Source organism: Miscanthus floridulus, chromosome 11, assembly GCF_019320115.1.
Source record: "Miscanthus floridulus cultivar M001 chromosome 11, ASM1932011v1, whole genome shotgun sequence".
In the NCBI taxonomy this organism is placed as follows: domain Eukaryota; kingdom Viridiplantae; phylum Streptophyta; class Magnoliopsida; order Poales; family Poaceae; genus Miscanthus; species Miscanthus floridulus.
In genome coordinates, this window is record NC_089590.1 from 97,026,428 (window position 1) to 97,047,603 (window position 21,176).

The 21,176-nt window shown below is 41.5% G+C and overlaps 1 protein-coding gene across 1 annotated transcript; it reads left to right on the plus strand.

Moving 5' to 3' along the window:
• The first annotated feature begins 1,330 nt into the window (after positions 1–1,330).
• On the plus strand, positions 1,331–21,022 carry LOC136492752 (uncharacterized). The gene is given in 14 exon segments (XM_066488761.1): positions 1,331–1,936; positions 2,366–3,095; positions 3,882–9,865; positions 9,968–11,454; positions 11,582–11,845; positions 12,937–13,154; positions 13,816–14,087; positions 14,239–17,236; positions 17,307–17,439; positions 17,830–18,350; positions 18,459–19,064; positions 19,066–19,368; positions 19,452–19,625; positions 20,434–21,022. Coding segments are annotated over 14 exon segments (14,232 nt in total). The 5' UTR covers positions 1,331–1,592; the 3' UTR covers positions 20,632–21,022.
• The last annotated feature ends 154 nt before the right edge of the window (positions 21,023–21,176 follow it).

The following is a 21,176-nucleotide window of genomic DNA, read 5'->3' on the forward strand; positions in this document are numbered from 1 at the left end:
CTGAGTTTTGTTCTTGGAGGAGTCTGTAGGTGTTATGGTCTTCATTCTTTGCTTCATGCCTATAGTTGTTTTGGCTGAGTTTTAGTTCTGGGTTGATGGAGTTTATTGGACACTTGAACTGCGCTGTAATGACCATTTCTGTCTTTTAATGAATGTGAAAAGACGGGGCAGTTTGCCCTTGAACTCAAAAAAATTAAATAAAATTAATTTAGTGTTTGTAACGTTGATGCATTTTTTTCCGAAAACTTGATCAGAGTCAAGAAGTTTAATTTAGGACGGAGGTTGTATGAATTATAATTTTATAATGCAGTGAGTAGCTTTAAATATTTGCTTTGTTTTTCACTCACATATGAATGGCTTCCATGTTTTTTTCTTTGATTTTGTGCAACGAGCTGAGACGTGAACTTGATTTGTTGCTTGGGGTTGTCAAAGCCGCTTGCCATTGATCTGGATTATTATGACGTCCCCGATAGAGTAGCTAGAGGAGAGCCGAGAAAGAGGAGGAATCTCCCTAAACTAAATTCTACACCAAACCACTTTAACACACGCGGATTGCGGATGATATATGGGCAAGCAAACAAACCCTATATGCCACTAATTCCATACTCTCTCCTACTGAATGCCCTCATCTCTTGGCCCATGTGAAATCATTTGTTGATTTGTTTGTCATTAGAACACTCTCTCTCTTTCATGTTAAACAAGATCTGAGTAAAACAAAGACATCGCTGGTTGTTGGACGGTTGGAGACGCCCCTAGTATGTTGTGGGTGCTATGCACCACACCATCAGTGCCGCCTTCGTCATCATACTACGAAATGTCATGGACGAAGATATAGTTGGTCGATCTCTTTCGCCATGGTAGCTGGGTGCAGTAGGTTTGGCCCAACGGTGCCCCAATAGGAAATGGAAAAATTTTCCAGAGGCGGAGCCACGTCCTCGCCATTGACAGCTCCGGGCAGGAGAACTAGCTCATTCTTCGCCTATGTGCTCAACAACTCATATATTGTCATGGTTTGTATGTATGTCTATGTATCTAACTCAATTCATGTGTGTTAGAGGCGTTTAGTGTGGAATTTTAGTTTAATTTTTATATCAAACCACTTCAACACACATACATAATGGTTTAAAAGTGTATTTGCAGACGAGTTAGCACACTAAAAAAATGGATTTGCATCGCTGCAATCTCAAAGTTGGGCCATCTAGAGGACGATGAATGTCCGTGGGCCAGAAAGTCACACGCAGAGGCCACTGCACGGCCCCAAGTCCATACCTTTCTCTCCTCTCATCCCTGGCACGTGGGTCTCATCCGTCACCCCTGAGGTGAGCAGCTGCCGGTAAATCGCTGGGACGGCGGGACCCCCTTTCTCGGCTTCCCTTCCCCTCCAAGAACAAGAAACACGGCGACGAAAAGGCTAGACAGAGTCAAATCCCCGGGAGACCAACCACCCCGTCCTCGCACCGCCACGAAGCACGAACACGCCCAAATCGGAGCCCAACCAAACCAAACCCTTGCATCCCTCCGGAAACCCTAGCATCCTCCCTCCCTCCTCGCTCCCGGGATGCCCCAGTAGCTCCGATTGGCGCCTCACCTCCATGGATCCGGGCGGCGGGGGCGGGATGCTCCTGGAGGACTTCGGGCAGCGCGTGGACCTCACGCGCCGCATCCGCGAGGTGCTAGCCAACTACCCGGAGGGCACCACCGCGCTGCGGGAGCTCATCCAGAACGCCGACGACGCTGGCGCAGGGCGCGTCCGCCTCTGCCTCGACCGCCGATCGCACGGGAGGGCGTCGCTGCTGGCCCCCGCGCTCGCGCAGTGGCAGGGCCCCGCGCTGCTTGCTTACAACGACGCGGTGTTCACCGACGAGGACTTCGCCAGCATCTCCCGCATTGGAGACAGCAAGAAGGTCGCCCAGACGTGGAAGACTGGCCGCTTCGGGTACGCCTCTACTGCCTCATTCTCAATGCGGAGCTTGCCTGGAGTGGTCACTTGCAATGCCGAGCTTCCAAACTGGTTGTGACGATGCTGCTTTTGTGTTATGGCGTCCTAGCCACTACAATTTGTCAGGACGCCAGCTATTTTTGAGGGTGCGATCGTTCCCAATGATTAGGGAATGTATCAATATGCTGTGTAGTGTAAGGAGAGAGTGGGATGCAGGGACAAATCAATGAATATATGTTATGTTTTATCTACTGCCTTGCTCTATGACCCATTTATATTTCTGTCGTTTCCATTTGTGTTGCAATGTAACTGGCTTTCTCTCTTAAGCATTACAGCATAATGCTTTATTCAAGGCTGAGTTCGATCACTAATTAATTTATTATTTGGAAGGCTTCTGAAGCTCAAAACACAATTATGTTTCTGCAGGGTTGGTTTTAACTCAGTTTACCACTTGACTGACTTGCCGTCGTTCGTGAGTGGCAAGTATGTTGTCCTATTCGACCCCCAGGGTGCTTATCTTCCAAATGTGTCGGCAGCAAATCCTGGAAAGCGCATCGACTATGTCAGTTCGTCAGCAATTACAATGTACCATGATCAGCTTTCACCCTACTGTGCGTTTGGCTGCGACATGAAAGCATCATTTCTGGGAACTCTGTTTCGTTTTCCTTTGAGGAGTTCTGAGCAAGCATCTTCAAGTCGGTTATCAAGACAGTCATACACAGAAGATGATATTTTATCTCTTTTTGCCCAACTGTACCAAGAAGCTGTATATAATTTGCTGTTCCTTAAAAATGTTCTATCACTTGAGATGTATGTGTGGGAATCTGGTATGACTGAGCCAAAAATAATATACTCTTGTTACTTAGAGCCACAGAGTGAAAAGCTGTCCTGGCATCGCCAAGCCCTTGTCAGGTTCTCTGGCACTCCTGTTGAATCTTCTAAGCAGAAGTTGGACTCTTTCTCGATGGATTTCATATCAGAAGCATTCTCGGGCAACAAGATTGAGAAAAAGAGCTCTACCTATTTTATCGTTCAGGGAATGGCATCTGCATCAAGTAAAATTGGTATTTTTGCAACTGCAGCTGCCAAGGAATATGATCTTCACTTACTGCCTTGGGCTTCTGTTGCTGCTTGCATCTCCAACACAGGGCTTGAGGTAATCCCTGATTCATTTTCAATTTGCATCTCCAGTACTGACTTAGGTTGCCAGGGGTCTCTGTTCTGTCCTGTAATTTGGATCCTGAATATTTTTCCTCCTAATGCAAATTGCACCAAGCGCTTGAATTTTCTCTAGAATGTCAGTTAAACTACTTTGGAAGTTTCTCAATTGCTTAATTGATCACTTTCTTTCAGTGTGTTTTATGCTATCAGACCATGACTGTAGAGTATAGACCAATTATTCATGCATGTTGTCATGGAGCTGTCTTTGTGATACTTAGTTAACTGAATTAAATATGTTGTTGTGAAATGTCACCTTTGTTTACTTTTATCTAACTTCTCATGAAATTGCCAAGAGGCATGTGATATCTGTCAGAGTTCATAGGTAGTCTTTTGGTTAGGGAGCAAGATTAATGTGATATCTGTCAGTGAACGATTGTCTTTGTGGTTTTGCAATATGTGATTTGTGGCAACAGCTGGGTCCTGCCTGTTGCTGTCTTCTGTTGTTTAGTAAAAAATATCACACCAACAATGGCATCCTTATCTGAAAAGAGGGGTTCCATATCGTTCTCTGTCTTGTTTTTGTTGTTGAACAAAGTCTCTGGAGTCTGGAGTATCGAAAACTTCAATTGTGGTTTGTGATGTCTTATACTGCAAAATGTATGCTTGATGCTTGATCCTTTTTTTTTTGGTAGAATGAACTTCATACTATAGCAAAAATTCTATGATGCATCATCATTTTGTAGTATCTTGGTCACTTTATGGTAATTGCTGAATTTTACAGGATACTGTTCTCAGACAGGGTCGTGCTTTCTGTTTTCTTCCTTTGCCAGTAAGGACAGGACTATCTGTGCATGTCAATGGTTATTTTGAAGTTTCATCCAACCGACGTGACATTTGGTATGGTGCTGACATGGACAGGGGTGGTAAGCTTCGCTCTGATTGGAACAGGCTACTGTTGGAAGATGTTGTCGCTCCGTTGTTCAGAGAACTGCTGATGAAGTTGCGGATGCTTTCTGACTCCACGATATCATATTATTCACTGTGGCCAACTGGTTTATATGAGGAGCCCTGGAGTATCCTTGTGGAGCAAATTTACAAGGTTATTTACACCTCGCCAGTCTTGCATTCAGAGATTGAAGGCGGGACCTGGATATCACCAGCTGATGCTTTGCTTCATGATGAGGGATTCTCAGGAAGCAATAATCTTAATGATGCCCTCGTGTTGGTAGGCATGCCAATTGTCCGCGTATCTAATGCAATAGGTGATATGTTTTCAAAATTTTATATGCAGTCTATGCTCAAAATAGTAAGTCCTGCTATAGTGAGGCATTTCCTCAAGAATTATGCTAAACTTGCTACACTAGGAAAGTCTCATAAGTTGATATTATTGGAATATTGTCTTACTGATGTTGACAGTACTGATATTGGTAAATGCATGAATGGCCTTCCACTGATTCCACTAGCAAATATGCAGTATGGGACTTTTTCTGCTAGTTCGCAAGAGGGCTATTATTATGTCTGTGATAACATCGAATATGAGCTTCTAGCTGAAGTTGGTGATAGAATAGTTGACAGAAGCATCCCTCCTGTACTACTAGACAAGCTGTATCAGATAGCCAGTGATTCCCAGGCCAACATTAGGCTCATTGATGGCCCGATCTTCTGCCAGCTCTTACCCAGGTTATTTCCTCCTGGATGGAAGCTTAAAGATCAAGTTCCCTGGAATCCAGGATTGGGTGGGTCATCTCCTACAGCAGCCTGGTTTAAACTTTTTTGGCAGTATATAGGGGGACGCTCGTATGACCTTCATTTGTTTAGTGATTGGCCTATACTGCCATCTACTTCTGGCCACCTTCACAGGGCACGTACAAGCTCAAAATTAATCAAAACAGAATCATTGTCTAGTTTGATGAATGAACTCCTGGTAAAGTTTGGTTGCAAGATACTGGATGCTGAATATTTGAGTGACCACAAGCAATTGTCATTTTATGTGTATGATGGTGACGCAACTGGAGTTCTTCAGTCAATCTTTGGGGTTGTCTCATTGGAAGGTGTTGACTTGCAATCTCTGTTTCAACGCATTACCCCTGGAGAAAAAAATGAACTGTACCAGTTTCTTCTGGATCCAAAATGGTATTTAGGAGCCCGCCTTTCTGACATAAGTATAAATCAATGCAAAAAGCTTCCGATCTTCAGGGTATTTGATGGAGGTTCTCCCAGTACTTATGGTTTCTCGGATTTGTCCAGTTCAAGAAAGTATCTGCCACCTCTTGGTGTTCCTGACCACTTACTCAATGCTGACTTTATTTTCTCTATTTGCCCAAGCGATGAAGATATCATAATGAGATATTATGGCGTTGAACGCATGCCAAAATCAAACTTCTACCAGAGGTATGTTCTGAATAGATTGGACAAGCTGCAAACGGAGTTGCGCGATTCAGTTCTATTAACAATCTTACAAGATCTGCCTCAGCTGTCCTTGGAGGATCCAATGTTCAAGGAAACCTTGAAAATCCTTAGATTTGTTCCCACTATCAATGGAACTTTGAAAAGCCCACAATCTCTTTATGATCCCCGGGTGGAAGAACTCTATGTTCTTCTCCAGGAATCAGATTGCTTTCCCCATGGTTTATTTCAAAATCCAGATGTTCTTGATATGCTGCTTTGCTTGGGGCTTAGAACTTCAGTTTCTACTGATACCATATTACAAAGTGCTCGGCAGATTGATTCACTTGTGAACATAGATCAGCAGAGGGCTCATTCAAGGGGTAAGGTCCTTCTTTCATATATTGAAGTTCATGCTCACAAATGGTATGTGAATAAGCTATCTGATGGTCGGAAGAAGGTGAACATGCTAGCTAAAGTTGCCACTGCGCTCAGGCCTCGTGACAAATCTTGGGAATTTGATCTTGAAAAGTTCTGGAGTGATCTGAGACTGATTTGCTGGTGTCCTGTGTTGGCTACTGCACCAAGTCCAGCTTTGCCATGGCCTTCAGTATCATCAATGATAGCTCCACCTAAGCAAGTAAGGATGCAGGAAGATATGTGGATTGTTTCTGCTAGCTCACGTATTCTTGATGGTGAATGCACTTCCTCAGCCTTGTCGTACAGCTTAGGTTGGTTGTCGCCTCCATCAGGGAGCGTGATTGCAGCTCAACTGCTTGAATTGGGCAAGAACAATGAAATTGTGACTGACCAAGTCCTTCGGCAAGAATTAGCTTTGGTGATGCCTAAGATTTATTCTTTGCTGACAAACTTGATTGGTTCTGATGAAATGGATATTGTGAAAGTGGTTCTAGAAGGATGCAGATGGATTTGGGTGGGTGATGGATTTGCGAAAACAGACGAAGTTGTTTTAAGTGGCCACCTTCATCTAGCACCATACATTCGTGTTGTTCCAATTGATTTAGCAGTGTTCAAAGACTTGTTCTTGGAGCTCGGCATAAAGGAGCACCTATACCCTGTTGATTATGCTAGTATTCTCAGCAGAATGGCCATAAGGAAAGCTTCAGCTTCACTTGAAGCTGAAGAATTAAGAACAGCTATCTTGGTTGTGCAGCATTTATCTGAGTTCCGGTTTCAGGATCAGCAAGCACAAATATATTTACCCGATTCTTCATCTAGGCTCTGTCTATCTTCTGAACTTGTATTCAATGACGCTCCTTGGTTACTTGATTTGGGTCATGACATCAGTGGGAGCGCATCAAGCATTGCTTTAAGCTCAAAAAAGTATGTTCACAATTTTGTTCATGGTAACATTTCTAATGATGTGGCTGAAAGGCTTGGTGTCCGCTCTCTTCGTCGCCTCTTGCTTGCTGAGAGTTCTGATTCGATGAATTTGAGTTTGTCAGGAGTTGCTGAAGCGTTTGGACAGCATGAAGACTTGACTACACGACTCAAGCATATTGTTGAGATGTATGCAGATGGCCCTGGAATTCTCTTTGAGTTGGTACAGAACGCAGAAGATGCTAAGGCTTCTGAGGTTGTGTTTTTGCTGGATAAGACTCAGTATGGAACTTCATCCATTCTTTCACCTGAAATGGCTGAATGGCAAGGACCTGCTCTCTACTGCTTTAATGATTCAGTTTTTAGTCCACAGGACCTTTATGCCATCTCACGAATAGGTCAAGACAGCAAACTTGAGAAACCTTTTGCAATTGGAAGGTTTGGTCTTGGCTTCAATTGTGTGTATCACTTCACAGATATTCCTGGATTTGTTTCCGGTGAGAATATTGTCATGTTTGATCCACATGCCTGTTATTTGCCAGGAATATCTCCGTCTCATCCTGGTTTAAGGATACAGTTTGTAGGAAGAAGGATCTTAGATCAGTTTCCTGATCAGTTCACCCCATTCTTACATTTTGGTTGCAATTTGCAACAGCCATTTCCAGGTACACTCTTCCGGTTTCCCCTTAGGAATTCGGCAGCTGCTTCGAGAAGTCAAATAAAACGAGAACAGTATGCACCACAAGATGTGGAAATGCTTTTCTCTTCATTCTCTGAAGTTGTATCTGAGGCTCTACTTTTTCTCCGCAATGTTAAAAAGGTAACTCTATATGTCAAGGAGAACAACAGTCAGGAGATGCGACTTGTTCATCGTGTGTCCAGGAATAATAGCTCTCAGATGGGTAAAGAACCTCATGCACTTGGCGCAATGCTTGCATTTATACATGGAAACCAACCATCAGGAATGGATAGAAATCAATTTTTCAGTAAGTTGAATAAGACTAAAGACAGTGACTTGCCCTGGAGTTGTCAGAAGGTTACTATTCTTGAGCAAAACCCTTCTTCACACTTGTTGCACTCATGGATTTTAGCTGAATGTATAGGTGGGGGTCATGCTAGAAAGTTGTCAACTGCCTCTGGTAGTAAATCTCACTTCTTTGTTCCATGGGCATCTGTTGCTGCATATCTGCATTCAGTGAGTGTCGATGATACAAAAGAACTATCTGCTGAAGCTGAAGTCAACCATGATAACTCAGTTTTCACAAATCCAGATCTTGGATCTTCTAAGGTCAGGAAAAAATTTGAGGGTCGGGCCTTTTGCTTTCTTCCTCTACCAATCAATACTAGCATGCCAGTGCATGTAAATGCTTATTTTGAACTCTCTTCAAATCGAAGGGATATCTGGATCGGAAATGACATGGCTGGGGGAGGAAGAGTACGATCAGAGTGGAATTTAGCGTTGCTTGAAGATGTCGTTGCTCCTGCTTATGGGCACCTGCTTGCAGCTGTTGCTGAAGAGCTTGGTCCCTCTGACTTGTTTCTGTCATTTTGGCCTAGTGCTGCAGGTGTTGAACCATGGTCTTCCATGGTGAGGAAACTCTATGTATCTATTGCGGAACTTGGAATTCACGTTCTATATACAAAAGCTCGAGGTGGTCACTGGCTGTCATCCAGGCAGGCTATTTTTCCAGATTTCAGTTTCTCAAAGGCAATGGAGCTGGCAGAACTTCTCTCTCAAGCTGGTTTGCCTGTGGTATCTGTAACCAAGCCAATAATTGACAATTTCATTAATGCATATCCATCAGTTCATCTACTAAATCCTCATTTGCTGAGGAATTTGTTGATCCGACGGAAGCGTGGCTTCAGAAGCAGAGAAGAGGCTATACTTGTTCTTGAGTATTGCTTGAGTGATATGGGAGATCCTTCCTTTTGTGATAAATTGCAAGGTTTGGCTCTTCTTCCTGTGGCAAATGGATCATTCACAACATTCAACAAACGAGGGGAGGGTGAGAGAGTATTCCTTACTTCACAAATAGAATTTGAACTTCTTAAGGATTCCATACCACATCTTGTTATTGGCAATTCTTTACCAGAAGGTGTTTCGAAGAAGTTGTATGACATAGCTTATTCTGCACGCATGAACATATATATATTCACAAGTAATCTTCTCATTGAGCTGTTGCCTAGGATCTTGCCACCTGAATGGCAACATGCTAAGCAGTTGTCTTGGTTTCCTGAGCAGCAAGGCCAGCCAAGTATGGAATGGATGGTATCACTCTGGAATTTTTTGAGGCATTCCTGTGACGATATTTCAGTTTTCGCAAAGTGGCCTATACTACCTCTTGTAGATGGCAAGGTCGTGCAACTTGGGAATGCTGCAAATGTAATAAGAGATGATGGATGGAGCGAAAATATGCATTCCTTGCTGCAAAAACTGGGATGTTTATTTCTGCGATCTGATTTGCAGATAGAACATCCTCAGTTAGCGAATTTTGTTCAGGAATCCACTGCTGCTGGTGTTTTGAATGCTGTGCAGTCAGCTTCTAATCTCCAGGATATCAAGGAATTGTTTATGAGCACTTCATTGGCAGAAGCACATGAACTCCGAAGTTTCATTTTCCAGTCAAAGTGGTTTTCCGGAAATCAGATCACCTCCTCCCATATGAATACAATTAGGAACCTCCCAATATTTGAATCTTATAAATCTAGGGAACTTGTTAACTTGACAAATCCTAGAAAATGGCTTAAACCAGAAGGGGTGCATGAGGATTTATTGAATGCAAGCTTTATAAGAACTGAATCTGTGAAGGAGAGGTCAATTTTGGTATCATACTTTGATATCAAGGAACCTCAAAAGGTTGAATTTTACAAGGACCATGTCCTTCCTCGAATGTCAGAGTTTCTTTTGCAGCCAGCTATTATTTCAGCAGTTATTCGTGATGTGAAACTGTTGATAGATAATGATGATTCAGCAAGAGCTGCATTATGTGAGACCCCTTTTGTCTTGGCAGCCAATGGAGTGTGGGTCCAGCCCTCCAGGTCAGTCTTCCTTTTTGACTCCACACCCTCCTCTTCTCTCTCTCCCTCTGACTTTGATACATGCCAATGTGTATTTAGTTCTAATGTTTGGTTTCTCATTAGGCTTTATGATCCTCGTGTGCCTGAGTTACTGAAGTTGCTGCACCAAGAAACCTTCTTTCCTTCAGAAAAGTTCATGATGACTGAAGTAATTGAATTATTGGGTAGTTTTGGATTGAAAAGAAATTTCGGTTTTAGTACTTTGCTTGACATGGCAAGGTCAGTTTCACTGGTGCACAATTCAGGACAAGATGATGCATTTGCTTATGGGCAAAAGCTACTTACCTATCTAAACATTCTTGAGTCCAAAACTTCAAACATGGAGGGCAGAGAAACTTCTCTTAAGGATGGGAATCCGGAAGCATCTGAAATTAGTGAAAATTTGGAACCTGAAAATCATGGAGATGTGTGTGATCCAAGTGACCAAACTAGTGTATCTTTGTTCTCGAATTTCGATTATGATATGCCAGAAGATTTATTTTGGTCAGAGCTGAAAAATATTTCTTGGTGTCCAGTCCATGTTGCACCATTGCTCAAAGGACTTCCATGGTTCATATCTGAAGATATCATAGCACCACCTGTCATCACAAGGCCGAAATCGCAGATGTGGCTTGTTTCATCAAAAATGCGAATTCTTAGTGCAGATTCCTGTTCCATGTATGTGCAAAGAAAACTAGGCTGGTGTGACCCACCAAATGTGAGCACATTGTCTTCTCAGTTAGTCGAGCTCTCCAAGTCTTATGATGAACTCAAAATGTTTTCTGCAGACACAGACATTGATGCTATTCTGCAAAAGGGGGTTCAAGTAATCTACTCAAAATTGCAAGATATTATTGGCACTACCAGTGGCAACGCTCTAAAAGAGTATCTGGATGGATTTCAATGGGTTTATATAGGGGATAGGTTCGTGGCACCACAGGCACTTGCTTTTGACTCGCCTGTAAAATATCATCCCTATCTTTACACAGTTCCATCCGAACTGTCAGAGTTTAAAAAGTTACTCTCAGAGTTGGGTGTGAGGCAGACATTTGATGCAATGGATTATCTGAATGTGCTCCGCCGTTTAGAAGGAGATGTCAAAGGAGAGCCGTTGTCCACAGAGCAACTCAGTTTTGTTCATTGTGTATTGGAAGCATTTGTTGACTGTTACCCTGACAGTCAAGCACCTGATGTGTTACTGAACTCATTGGTGATTCCGGATTCATTTGGGGTTCTGACACCTGCTAGAAACCTCGTCTATAACGATGCACCCTGGATGAATGCTAATCCTACTTCAAAGAATTTTATTCATCTCAGTATTGGCAATGAACTGGCTAATAGGCTTGGTGTACGATCTCTTCGTGGATCATCATTGCTGGATGATGAGTTAATGAGGAATTTGCCCTGCATGGAATATGCTAAAATAAGTGAGCTGTTGGCTTTGTATGGTGAGAGCGACTTTCTTTTGTTTGACCTTATAGAGCTAGCAGACTATTGCAATGCAAAGAAAGTGCATCTGATTTATGACAAAAGAGAACATCCGAAACAGTCCTTACTGCAGCAGAGTCTAGGTATGGTAGAAACAGCCTCTCTAGTCAATTGTTTTACTTTATCTACCTGCTACAATTATAGTCCACTTAATTATATTTTAACCTTCTAGTGTGTCCTTAATGGTTTCCTTTTTTTGTGAAATTATAGGTGACCTCCAGGGTTCTTCATTGACAGTGGTCTTTGAAGGAACCATATTGAACCGAGAAGAAGTTTGCAGCTTCCAACTTCCTCCTCCCTGGAAATTGAGAGGGAACATCCTTAACTATGGCTTGGGACTTCTTAGTAGTTACTTTGTTTGTGATACATTGACTATTCTTTCTGGTGGTTACTTTTACATTTTTGACCCCTTGGGCTTGACTGGTGATGCGACTTCCACTGCTACCTCATCCGCAAGATACTTCTCTTTGTTAGGTGAGAAAAATATAATTACTCAATTTATTTGCATATTAAATAGAATCACAATTTGTTCTACTGTGAACACATGGCACAATCTTTAGATTCTCTTTTACTGTAAAAGCAATAAGCATATCTTCCTTATGTTGCAATCTTTTTCTTCTGCTAGGTTGAAATTGTACACTTTGATCAGTTACATAGTGCACTCAAAATCTGTGTATTACTTCTCACTAAATCAAAGTACAGACTTGGTTAATTGAAATTCTTTATGTGGTCAAAATTACGTGATAATAATGTAAGTACTAGATAGTCTGGAAGAAAGAAAGCTCCTTATCAATGACAAGACCGTGTTACACTGCAATGTGATGATTTTACCATGCCCCTTTCATTTGGAGAATGCTAATAAGTTGAATATCCCTGTTGTATAGGCTGCTTGAGAATGAAGAAAGTAGATGGATTGATAAAGGATAATGAACAAGCATTGCATTGCCTCGTAAAAACAGTTAACTTTACTTTGTAGAAAATCATATTACACTTTGTTGAAAAGCATTGAGCTTCATTTACCTTCCTACTAGTTTATGATTTTGAACTTTCATGACGTATAGATAAATTATTGAAGAACTTGAGGTGTTAATATTTAGTTTGAACAACTGGTATGTGGCAATGTTCTGGTTAAGGTTTAACAGATGTACCATGCTAGTGACATTTTATACTCCCAAACTGGACAATGTGAACAGCAAACCTGAAAAGAGTAGGTAAACAAAAAGCAAAAATGAAATAAGAAAACGAAAAAAAAACATTTGTATCAATTCCGTTGGGCAGATGGCTCTGTCGGTAGTCGAAGGCTTCATATAAAATTCATTAACGCAATAATCTTGTTGTCCCATGTTTAAACATCTATTATTCCAATTCTGCTAGATTCTTTATTTGTGGCAACATGATAGCGCATTAATATGAATGTACTGTCCTGTTTGGCAATGCTTGAATTGTGAAGTCATGTACTGATGTAGTTATGCGCATATCTAGAATCAGCGGCATTATTGCCTATGTTTTGGCATCGATGTCTGTTTTTTGTGTATGAAGTTCTGAAAATGGTAATTGGCTTTCAGGAAATGATTTGGTCGAGAGGTTTCATGATCAGTTCCTCCCAATGCGTGTTACACAGGATGCTTCTTTATGTACTGCAAACTCCACGATTATTCGAATGCCGTTATCATCAAAATGCCTCAAAGAACTTGAAGCAGGTTGCAATATAGTACAACAGGTTTTTGACCGATTTACACAGAATCCGTCCAGTACTCTCCTGTTCTTGAGGTCAATCATTCAGGTAAGGATTATTTGTGATAGCATGTCGTCCTAAGCAGTAGTATGCTGTGTGCCCCGTTGAGCCTTTCCTCTTTGAAGTGTAACTTGTTTGAATTTGTTTTCTACGCTCATAATAGGTGGTTTCTTTACCATGGAATTTCATCATGAACCAGATTTACTTTATTTATGTAAAGCACTTCTATTTATACTTAACTCCCCTACGGGGTTTTGTTTATACTTCACCTGAGATATCTCACAAATGACATTTCTATTTTGGATAAACACCATTCCCTTTCATATATGTTACAGTTAGCCACTATTAATGAATGATTATGTCACCTTGCAAAGCTTCAGTGCTATCTGAATAAGGCGTAGCAAACTGCTTAATTAACAATGGGTCTGTAATATTGATAAAATGGTGTAGCACTTTCAGTGTATGTTGTTTAAGTTCTTTTTGGGTGCTGTAATACATTGTAACTTGTAAGGTGTTTCATGATACCTAAAGTTTATTTGACACAACATTTCGATAGCCATACTTATGTTAGAGATGTGTTGGCTGTTAAGAAATAGTGGCAAGGGAACTCTATTGGTTGGTTTTGATTTTTGAAACATGACCATGGAAAACTCAGACAATATCTTCTGATGTCTAAACTCTAAAGGGCTGCCAATGTGATTCGAAACAGGTATCTTTATCAACATGGGAGGATGGGGCCTCTCAGTCAACTCTGAATTATTCTGTACTTGTTGACCCATCTGTTGCTTCTTTGAGGAACCCATTTTCGGAAAAGAAATGGAGAAAGTTTCAAATATCCAGAATATTTTCAAGTACAAGTGCAGCTATCAAAATGCAAGCTATAGATGTGCACGTAATTGAGAGTGGCTGCAGTTATATTGACAAATGGTTTGTTGCCCTTTCCCTTGGATCAGGTCAAACACGAAACATGGCTCTTGACAGGTTTGTCTCTTTCAGAGCCCAAGGCTCAGATTTTTTTTTTCTACTTGTTTTATCTATTTTTAACACTGTCCAGAGAACTTGGACAGATGATATTAAATTTATGTGCTCATTGAAGGATGGTATAATGCATGCTGATTTATTTCTGTTTCAGGCGGTATCTTGCCTATAACCTAACCCCTGTTGCTGGAGTAGCAGCGCACATAGCTCGGAATGGAGTATCGACCAATATACATCCATCCAGTTGTATATTATCTCCCTTACCACTATCTGGGTTTATAAGCATGCCAGTCACAACTTTGGGGCATTTCATTGTGAGGCACAGTGGTGGGCGCTATATTTTTAGCAGTACACGTGATGCATCTCTGCCAGAACTTAAAGATGACAGGGACAGGTTGGTTGAAGCGTGGAATAAGGAACTTATGTTATGTGTGCGTGGTTCATATGTTGAGATGGTTCTAGAATTTCAAAAGCTTAAAACGGACCCTCTATCTTCTGCTATCGAACCAAGGTCTGCACAATCTGTGGGTGCTATATTACAGACATATGGTGATAGGGTATACTCTTTTTGGCCAAGATCGAAGCAGAATCCAACTTCGTTCACTGGGCGTGGTTCTACTGGAACAAATATGGATTCACCAAGGGCATCTAAAGCGGATTGGCAATCCTTAATAGAGCAAGTGATAAGGCCTTTCTATGTACGGTTAGCTGATCTTCCTGTTTGGCAACTTTACCATGGAAATCTTGTTAAAGTGGATGAGGGTATGTTCTTAGCTGACTCAGGAAATGGAGATGACGATAATCTCCCATCTGATAGTGTTTGTAGTTTTATTAAAGAGCGATATCCTGTTTTTTCTGTGCCGTGGGAGTTGGTTAGTGAAATTCAGGCAGTTGGAGTTACCATAAGAGAGATTAGACCTAAAATGGTTCGGGAACTACTAAAAGCTTCTCCATCCATTTTACTTAGATCCATTGAAACATATATAGATGTTCTTGAATATTGCTTCTCAGATATGGACCCTTACCGCTTCTCGGATGATCTACCTGATGAATCACGAGTTAACAGGCAACATGTTGGAACAACAAATTCTTCTAGATCGCATTCTATGCCTTCTTCGAGCAGCACACTGTCTTACCAATCAAGTACTCAGATGGCAGGTACTTCTGGAGGTGATGCACTTGAAATTATGACATACTTTGGAAAAGCCCTATATGACTTTGGTAAGGGGGTTGTTGAGGATATCAGCAAAACCAATGGTCCAGCATTCCACAGGACTCAAGCTGCTGAAACTAATGTGTTGTCATCCATCATTTCTGAGCTTAAAGGTGTTCCATTTCCAACATCAACAATGCGTCTAACAAAGTTGGGAATGGCTGAACTCTGGATAGCCAATGAGCAGCAGCAGCTATTGATGAGCCCTTTGCTGGATCACTTTATCCACTATAAATGTCTGGAAAAACCCTTCTTGGCTCTGCTGCTTTCCACTCAGGTTATCCATAGGCCTCTGAAACTGAGGTGTTTTTCTCCCCACTTATTAGCAGGTTATTTGAAGCACATACTTGATGAGCGTTGGATACGGATTGCACTTGAGAACAAATCCTCATGGATTCCTTGGGACAATAATGCTGAATCATCAATTACTCCAACTCCCAAATGGATTAGAAGCTTCTGGGAAAATTTCAGTTCCTTGAACGGTGACCTTTCTCTTTTGTCTGATTGGCCCTTGATTCCTGCTTATCTGGACAAGCCGGTTCTCTGTCGTGTGAAGGAACGCCATCTAATATTTGTGCCACCAATTAGTGATTCACCAGACCCTCCTGGAGATGATGTAGCTGGACAGCTTGATACACCGGACTCCCCCAGAGACAGTACTAGAGAAGCAGAACAGAATGAAGTGCTTGATACTGCATTTAGGTCAATGAACTCAGAATTTCCATGGTTAACTTCTCTGCTTAACCAGTTGAATGTACCAATTTTTGATCCCTCCTTCCCAGAGTGTGGTGCAATATGCAATTTATTTCCTCCAAATGGTCGTACTCTTGGACAGGCAATTGTTTCTAAGTTGGTTGCAGCAAAAAATGCAGCACATTTACCTTCGCCACTTAGCCTGTCAAGTGAAGACTGCGATAGACTATTTGGGTTATTTGTTTCGGAGTTCAGATTAGCTAACAACCACTTGTATCAGAGAGAAGAATTGGATGTCTTGAGAACACTTCCAATCTATAAGACAGTTACAGGAACATACACCAGTCTGTTAGGGTCCGATCATTGCATTCTTTCTCCTACAGCATTCTTTCACCCTAGTGATGCCCGGTGCCTTTCTTGCTCATCAAATGCACATTTGTTTCTTCAGGTTTTGGGGGTTGAACGACTAAATGATCATGAAATACTAGTGAAGTTTGCGTTGCCTGGATTTGGAAATAAAACAGCTCAAGAGCAGGAAGACATTTTGACCTACTTGTATGCTAACTGGAACGATCTTCAACTGAACTCTGCTGTAGTAGAAACCTTGAAGGAGACTAACTTTGTGGCAAATGCAAATGAATTTTGTAGAGAGTTTTTCAAACCTGAGGAATTACTTGACCCTTCGGATGCTCTGTTGACTTCTGTGTTTTCTGGGGAGAGAAATAAGTTCCCTGCTGAAAGGTTCATGTCAGATGGTTGGCTTGTTATACTCAGAAAAGCAGGCCTTAGGACATCCACAGAGGCTGATATGATAGTACAGTGTGCAAGAAAAATAGAAACCATGGGACATGATATTATGTCGTCTTTAGAAGATGCTGATGACTTCGAGGCAGATTTCACAGACAGCAAAAATGAAATCCCTTTTGAGATATGGTCTCTGGCAGAATCCGTAGTAAATGTGCTTTTTGCAAATTTTGCTACTTTGTATGACAGTGCTTTTTGTGAAAAGATTGGAAAAATTGCATTTGTGCCTGCTGAAAAAGGTTTTCCAAGTATTGGTGGTAAGAGAGGTGGTCGAAGGGTACTTGCCTCATACAACGAAGCTATCTTATTAAAAGACTGGCCATTAGCATGGAGTTCTGCTCCAATCCTTACCAAACAAACAATTGTTCCTCCCGAGTATTCTTGGGGAGCATTTCGGCTTAGGAGTCCACCTGCCTTCAGTACAGTTTTTAGGCACTTACAGGTGAACGTCATAAAAAACTTTAAACAAGTAATGTTAAAATTATATCCCTTAACTTTCTGTAATGAAACAGATTGTTGGTAGAGGCAATGGTGAGGACACATTAGCACACTGGCCAACCTCAGCAGTGATAATGACGGTGGAAGATGCCTTTCTACAGGTCTTGCAATACTTGGATAAAATATGGGGAACAATATCTTCTTCAGGTAGCAGAAATGCATAGCTGTTTTCTTGTACATTTTGTTGCCAATTTGCCATTATTTACTGGAAGTAAAAGTTACTAATTATTTACTTGTTTCTTTTACTGGGGTGCACTTGTTGCTATGTTTACACTTCGTTGTTCTGAAATCCTAATTCTATTCAATCTTTTAGAGTACTAATATATTAAGAATTAATGTATCACCCCGTTTTCTTTTGGGTAAGGGATCCAATAATGGAGTTATATTGTCTACACAAAGATAACAATAAAAAAAAGATGAATTAGTTTCTGTAAAGATAACAATAAAAAAAGAAAGATGAATTAGTTTCTGTTGCTTTGGGAAATGATATCGGTCATTCCTCTTAACTAGGGTTTTCTTTGCTTCTTTTTTTTTCAGAAAAAACAGAACTGGAGAAACTGGCATTTATACCAGTTGCAAATGGTACTCGATTGGTCCCAGTGAAGTCACTTTTTGCTCGTCTGACAATTAACATGTCACCTTTTGCTTTTGAGCTTCCAAGTCGGTATCTTCCATTTGTTTCCCTTCTTAGAGAGATTGGAATGCAGGAAAGCCTTACAAACTCCTATGCAAGAGAACTTCTTTTGGATATCCAAAAGGCATGTGGCTACCAGCGCTTGAACCCAAATGAACTCCGTGCAGTTATGGAAATATTGGACTTCATGTGCAATGGAATCAACCAAAGTATCACAGATGGATCAGATGATCTTTTCGATTCAGTAATACCAGATGATGGCTGCAGGCTGGTCACTGCTGCATCATGTGTGTATGTTGACCCATATGGTTCTCATTTACTGAATAACATAAATACATCAAGGCTAAGATTCACCCATCCAGACCTTCCTCAGAATATCTGCAAGGCCTTGGGCATCAAAAAGCTCTCTGATGTCATTGTGGAGGTATAAAATAATGATATCAAACTTTTTCAGTGTCTTTTCATTTGAAGTATGGTTGATGTAAATTGAACAAATTTTATTCTAACAATGTCAATTGGCATATGTTGTCAGGAACTTGATGGAAAAGAAGAAATTAAAGTTGTCGATAGCATTCACTCAGTTACTCTAGACAGAATAAAAGAGAAGCTGCGTAGTAAATCTTTGCAAAATGCATTTAGGATTGTGATGATCAGCGTAACCAATCATTTCCCTTCATTTGAAGCCCTTGCTTTGGTCCAGATAGAACAGATACTAGAGGATATTTCACAGAATCTGCAACTGGTTCAATGCCTCCATACTCGCTTTCTCTTACTTCCCAATCTCCAAGATGTTACAAGAACCATCCAGCATCCTTCTATTCATGAATGGTCAAGCAATGGAATGCACAGAAGCATTTGTTTCGTCAACAAAGCTACGGGTTATATTCTAGTCGCAGAGCCCCCAAGTTTTTTGACAATATATGACGTTATCGCAATTGTTGTTAGTCACAGGTTAGGGGCACCAATGATCCTGCCGATTGCCTCACTGTTTGCATGCCCAGATGGTTCAGAGAAAGAAGCCCTTCAAATTCTTCACCTGGGTTCAGATGTTGGAGTTTCAAAACGTGAAGGGAGGTATGACGCTTCCCTTGGAGCAGAGTTGTTATCTCAAGATGCTCGGCAGGTGCAATTCCTTCCAGTTAAGACCATTCTATAGTGGTGAAATTGTGGCATGGAAGACAGGAAAAGAGGGGGAAAAGCTCAGGTATGGTAGGGTCCCTGAAGATGTAAGGCCCTCAGCTGGCCAAGCACTTTACAGATTTCCAGTAGAGACAGCTCCTGGCGAGACTCGCATGCTGCTTTCCAGTCATGTTTACTCATTTAAAAGTGTTTCAATGGCTGATTTCCTATCTGCACCTTCCCAAGTGAATGGTGGTGTGGCATTAGGTGGGCAAGAGAACCTCTTAGCCACCAACACTGGCACTGAAGTCACCAAGGATGCGGTTGGTTTCCAAGTGCAACTTCTATTTTTGCAAGCTGAATTCTGAACTTGTTACCCTAATTCTTGTGTTTTTACTGTTTACAGGATGCTGGGCTTCAATATGGAAAAGTATCTTCCACTGAGCTGGTACAAGCGGTCCATGATATGCTTTCGGCTGCAGGAGTAAGGATGGATGCTGAGAAGGAAACACTTTTTGAGGCTACTCTTTCCTTGCAAGATCAGCTTAAAGAATCTCAAGTTGCTCTCTTGGTAGAGCAGGTTTGTTTGCTTTGATATCTTTTCGTGTTATATCTTGAATTCATTTTCTTTCACTAGCATCTGTATACCCTGTCAATTCCGTACTACTACAAGATAGTGTCTTGGAATATTATCGGATACCTAATGATGATCAATGATGAGTTAGGTTTTTAAACTGGTACCACATTTAGATCCATTTGTTAAACTGAGTGTGAATTCTAATTATGAATAGAAAAACCAATATTCTTGACTTAGAAATATGAAAAGAAGTTGAATATATTAATTAAATGTATGCTCCCTCAGTCCCTCTGTTACCAGATGGTTGTTATTATAGGATCTTGCACTAGAACATAGATAGACGTGCCATCTAAAGACCATGTCACCTTTATGGAACTCCATAATGAAAGGAACCACAAGTCAGACCCCACATGCATAATGCCCTGTGGATGCATTGGCCTTCCTCGTTAGCTGCCTGGCAGTCAAGAAAACTCCCAAACGTCATAATTAGCATTGCACTGCATTTATAGGCTGCTAAGAAGGCTATGACTGCCGAAAGTCAAGGAAACAGTATTTTCCTCTCACACAAATCAGCCAGCAGTACTTCTTCACGAACGAGCAACGATACGAATCAGCCAACCGAACAGGCTGTATTGCATTGTCAACTGTCGTGCATTCATGTATAATCTGCTATGAGGCTATGAGCTGCTTGATAGTGAAGGAAAACTGTAAAGTTCATAGTTTGCATTGCGTTGCATTTGTAGGTACTAGTATTTGTTCTTCTGTACGCCTATATCGTTGACACTGAAAGTTGTTTAAACAACTGTTGCAGGAGAAGGCCGAAGCAGCTGTAAGAGAAGCTGATGTCGCCAAAGCAGCATGGTCATGCCGTATCTGCCTGAATGCTGAGGTCAACATGACCATAATACCATGCGGTCATGTCCTATGTAACCGATGCTCAAGTTCGGTTTCACGATGCCCATTTTGCCGGACGCAGGTGGCCAGAATGATGAAAATATTCAGGCCATAAAAATATTGAAGGACATTTGGTCTGACTGACCGTAGGATTTTCAGCTTGTGAATGTGTTACGATATCGGGGCGCCCTTTTGGTTGTGCATTGCACTCCCTTTAGGACTGGTCTGACGCATCTCATTCTCCATGATGATTTGCTAACAGTGGGACAGTCGAGGTGGCCCTTTGGTAGTCCGGTAGCGGTGTAAATAGTTACGTTGTACAGGAACGATGCATTGAAGTGTACAGATTGTAAAACGAAATCATTTTACACACTTAAAAGGCTCCAACGTTTGCTGACACGTTGTCTGAAGCTGGTTTTCTGTTGCAATACCTTCACAAAGTCAACACTAGCATTGTTGTCCATTCAGCATGGATGGTGGCCTCCAACAAAGATCCTCTACTTCCATTCTTGAAGCAAAATATTATCCTCACTCCTTTGTCCACCGCGTAGCAACCAAAAACGTGCAACATGGCTACGTTAGGCCCCAGCCCTACTGTATGTATTCTGGGTCTCTCTGGATCCAATCCATGTAAAGTGCTCTTGATTATGAATGAAATGT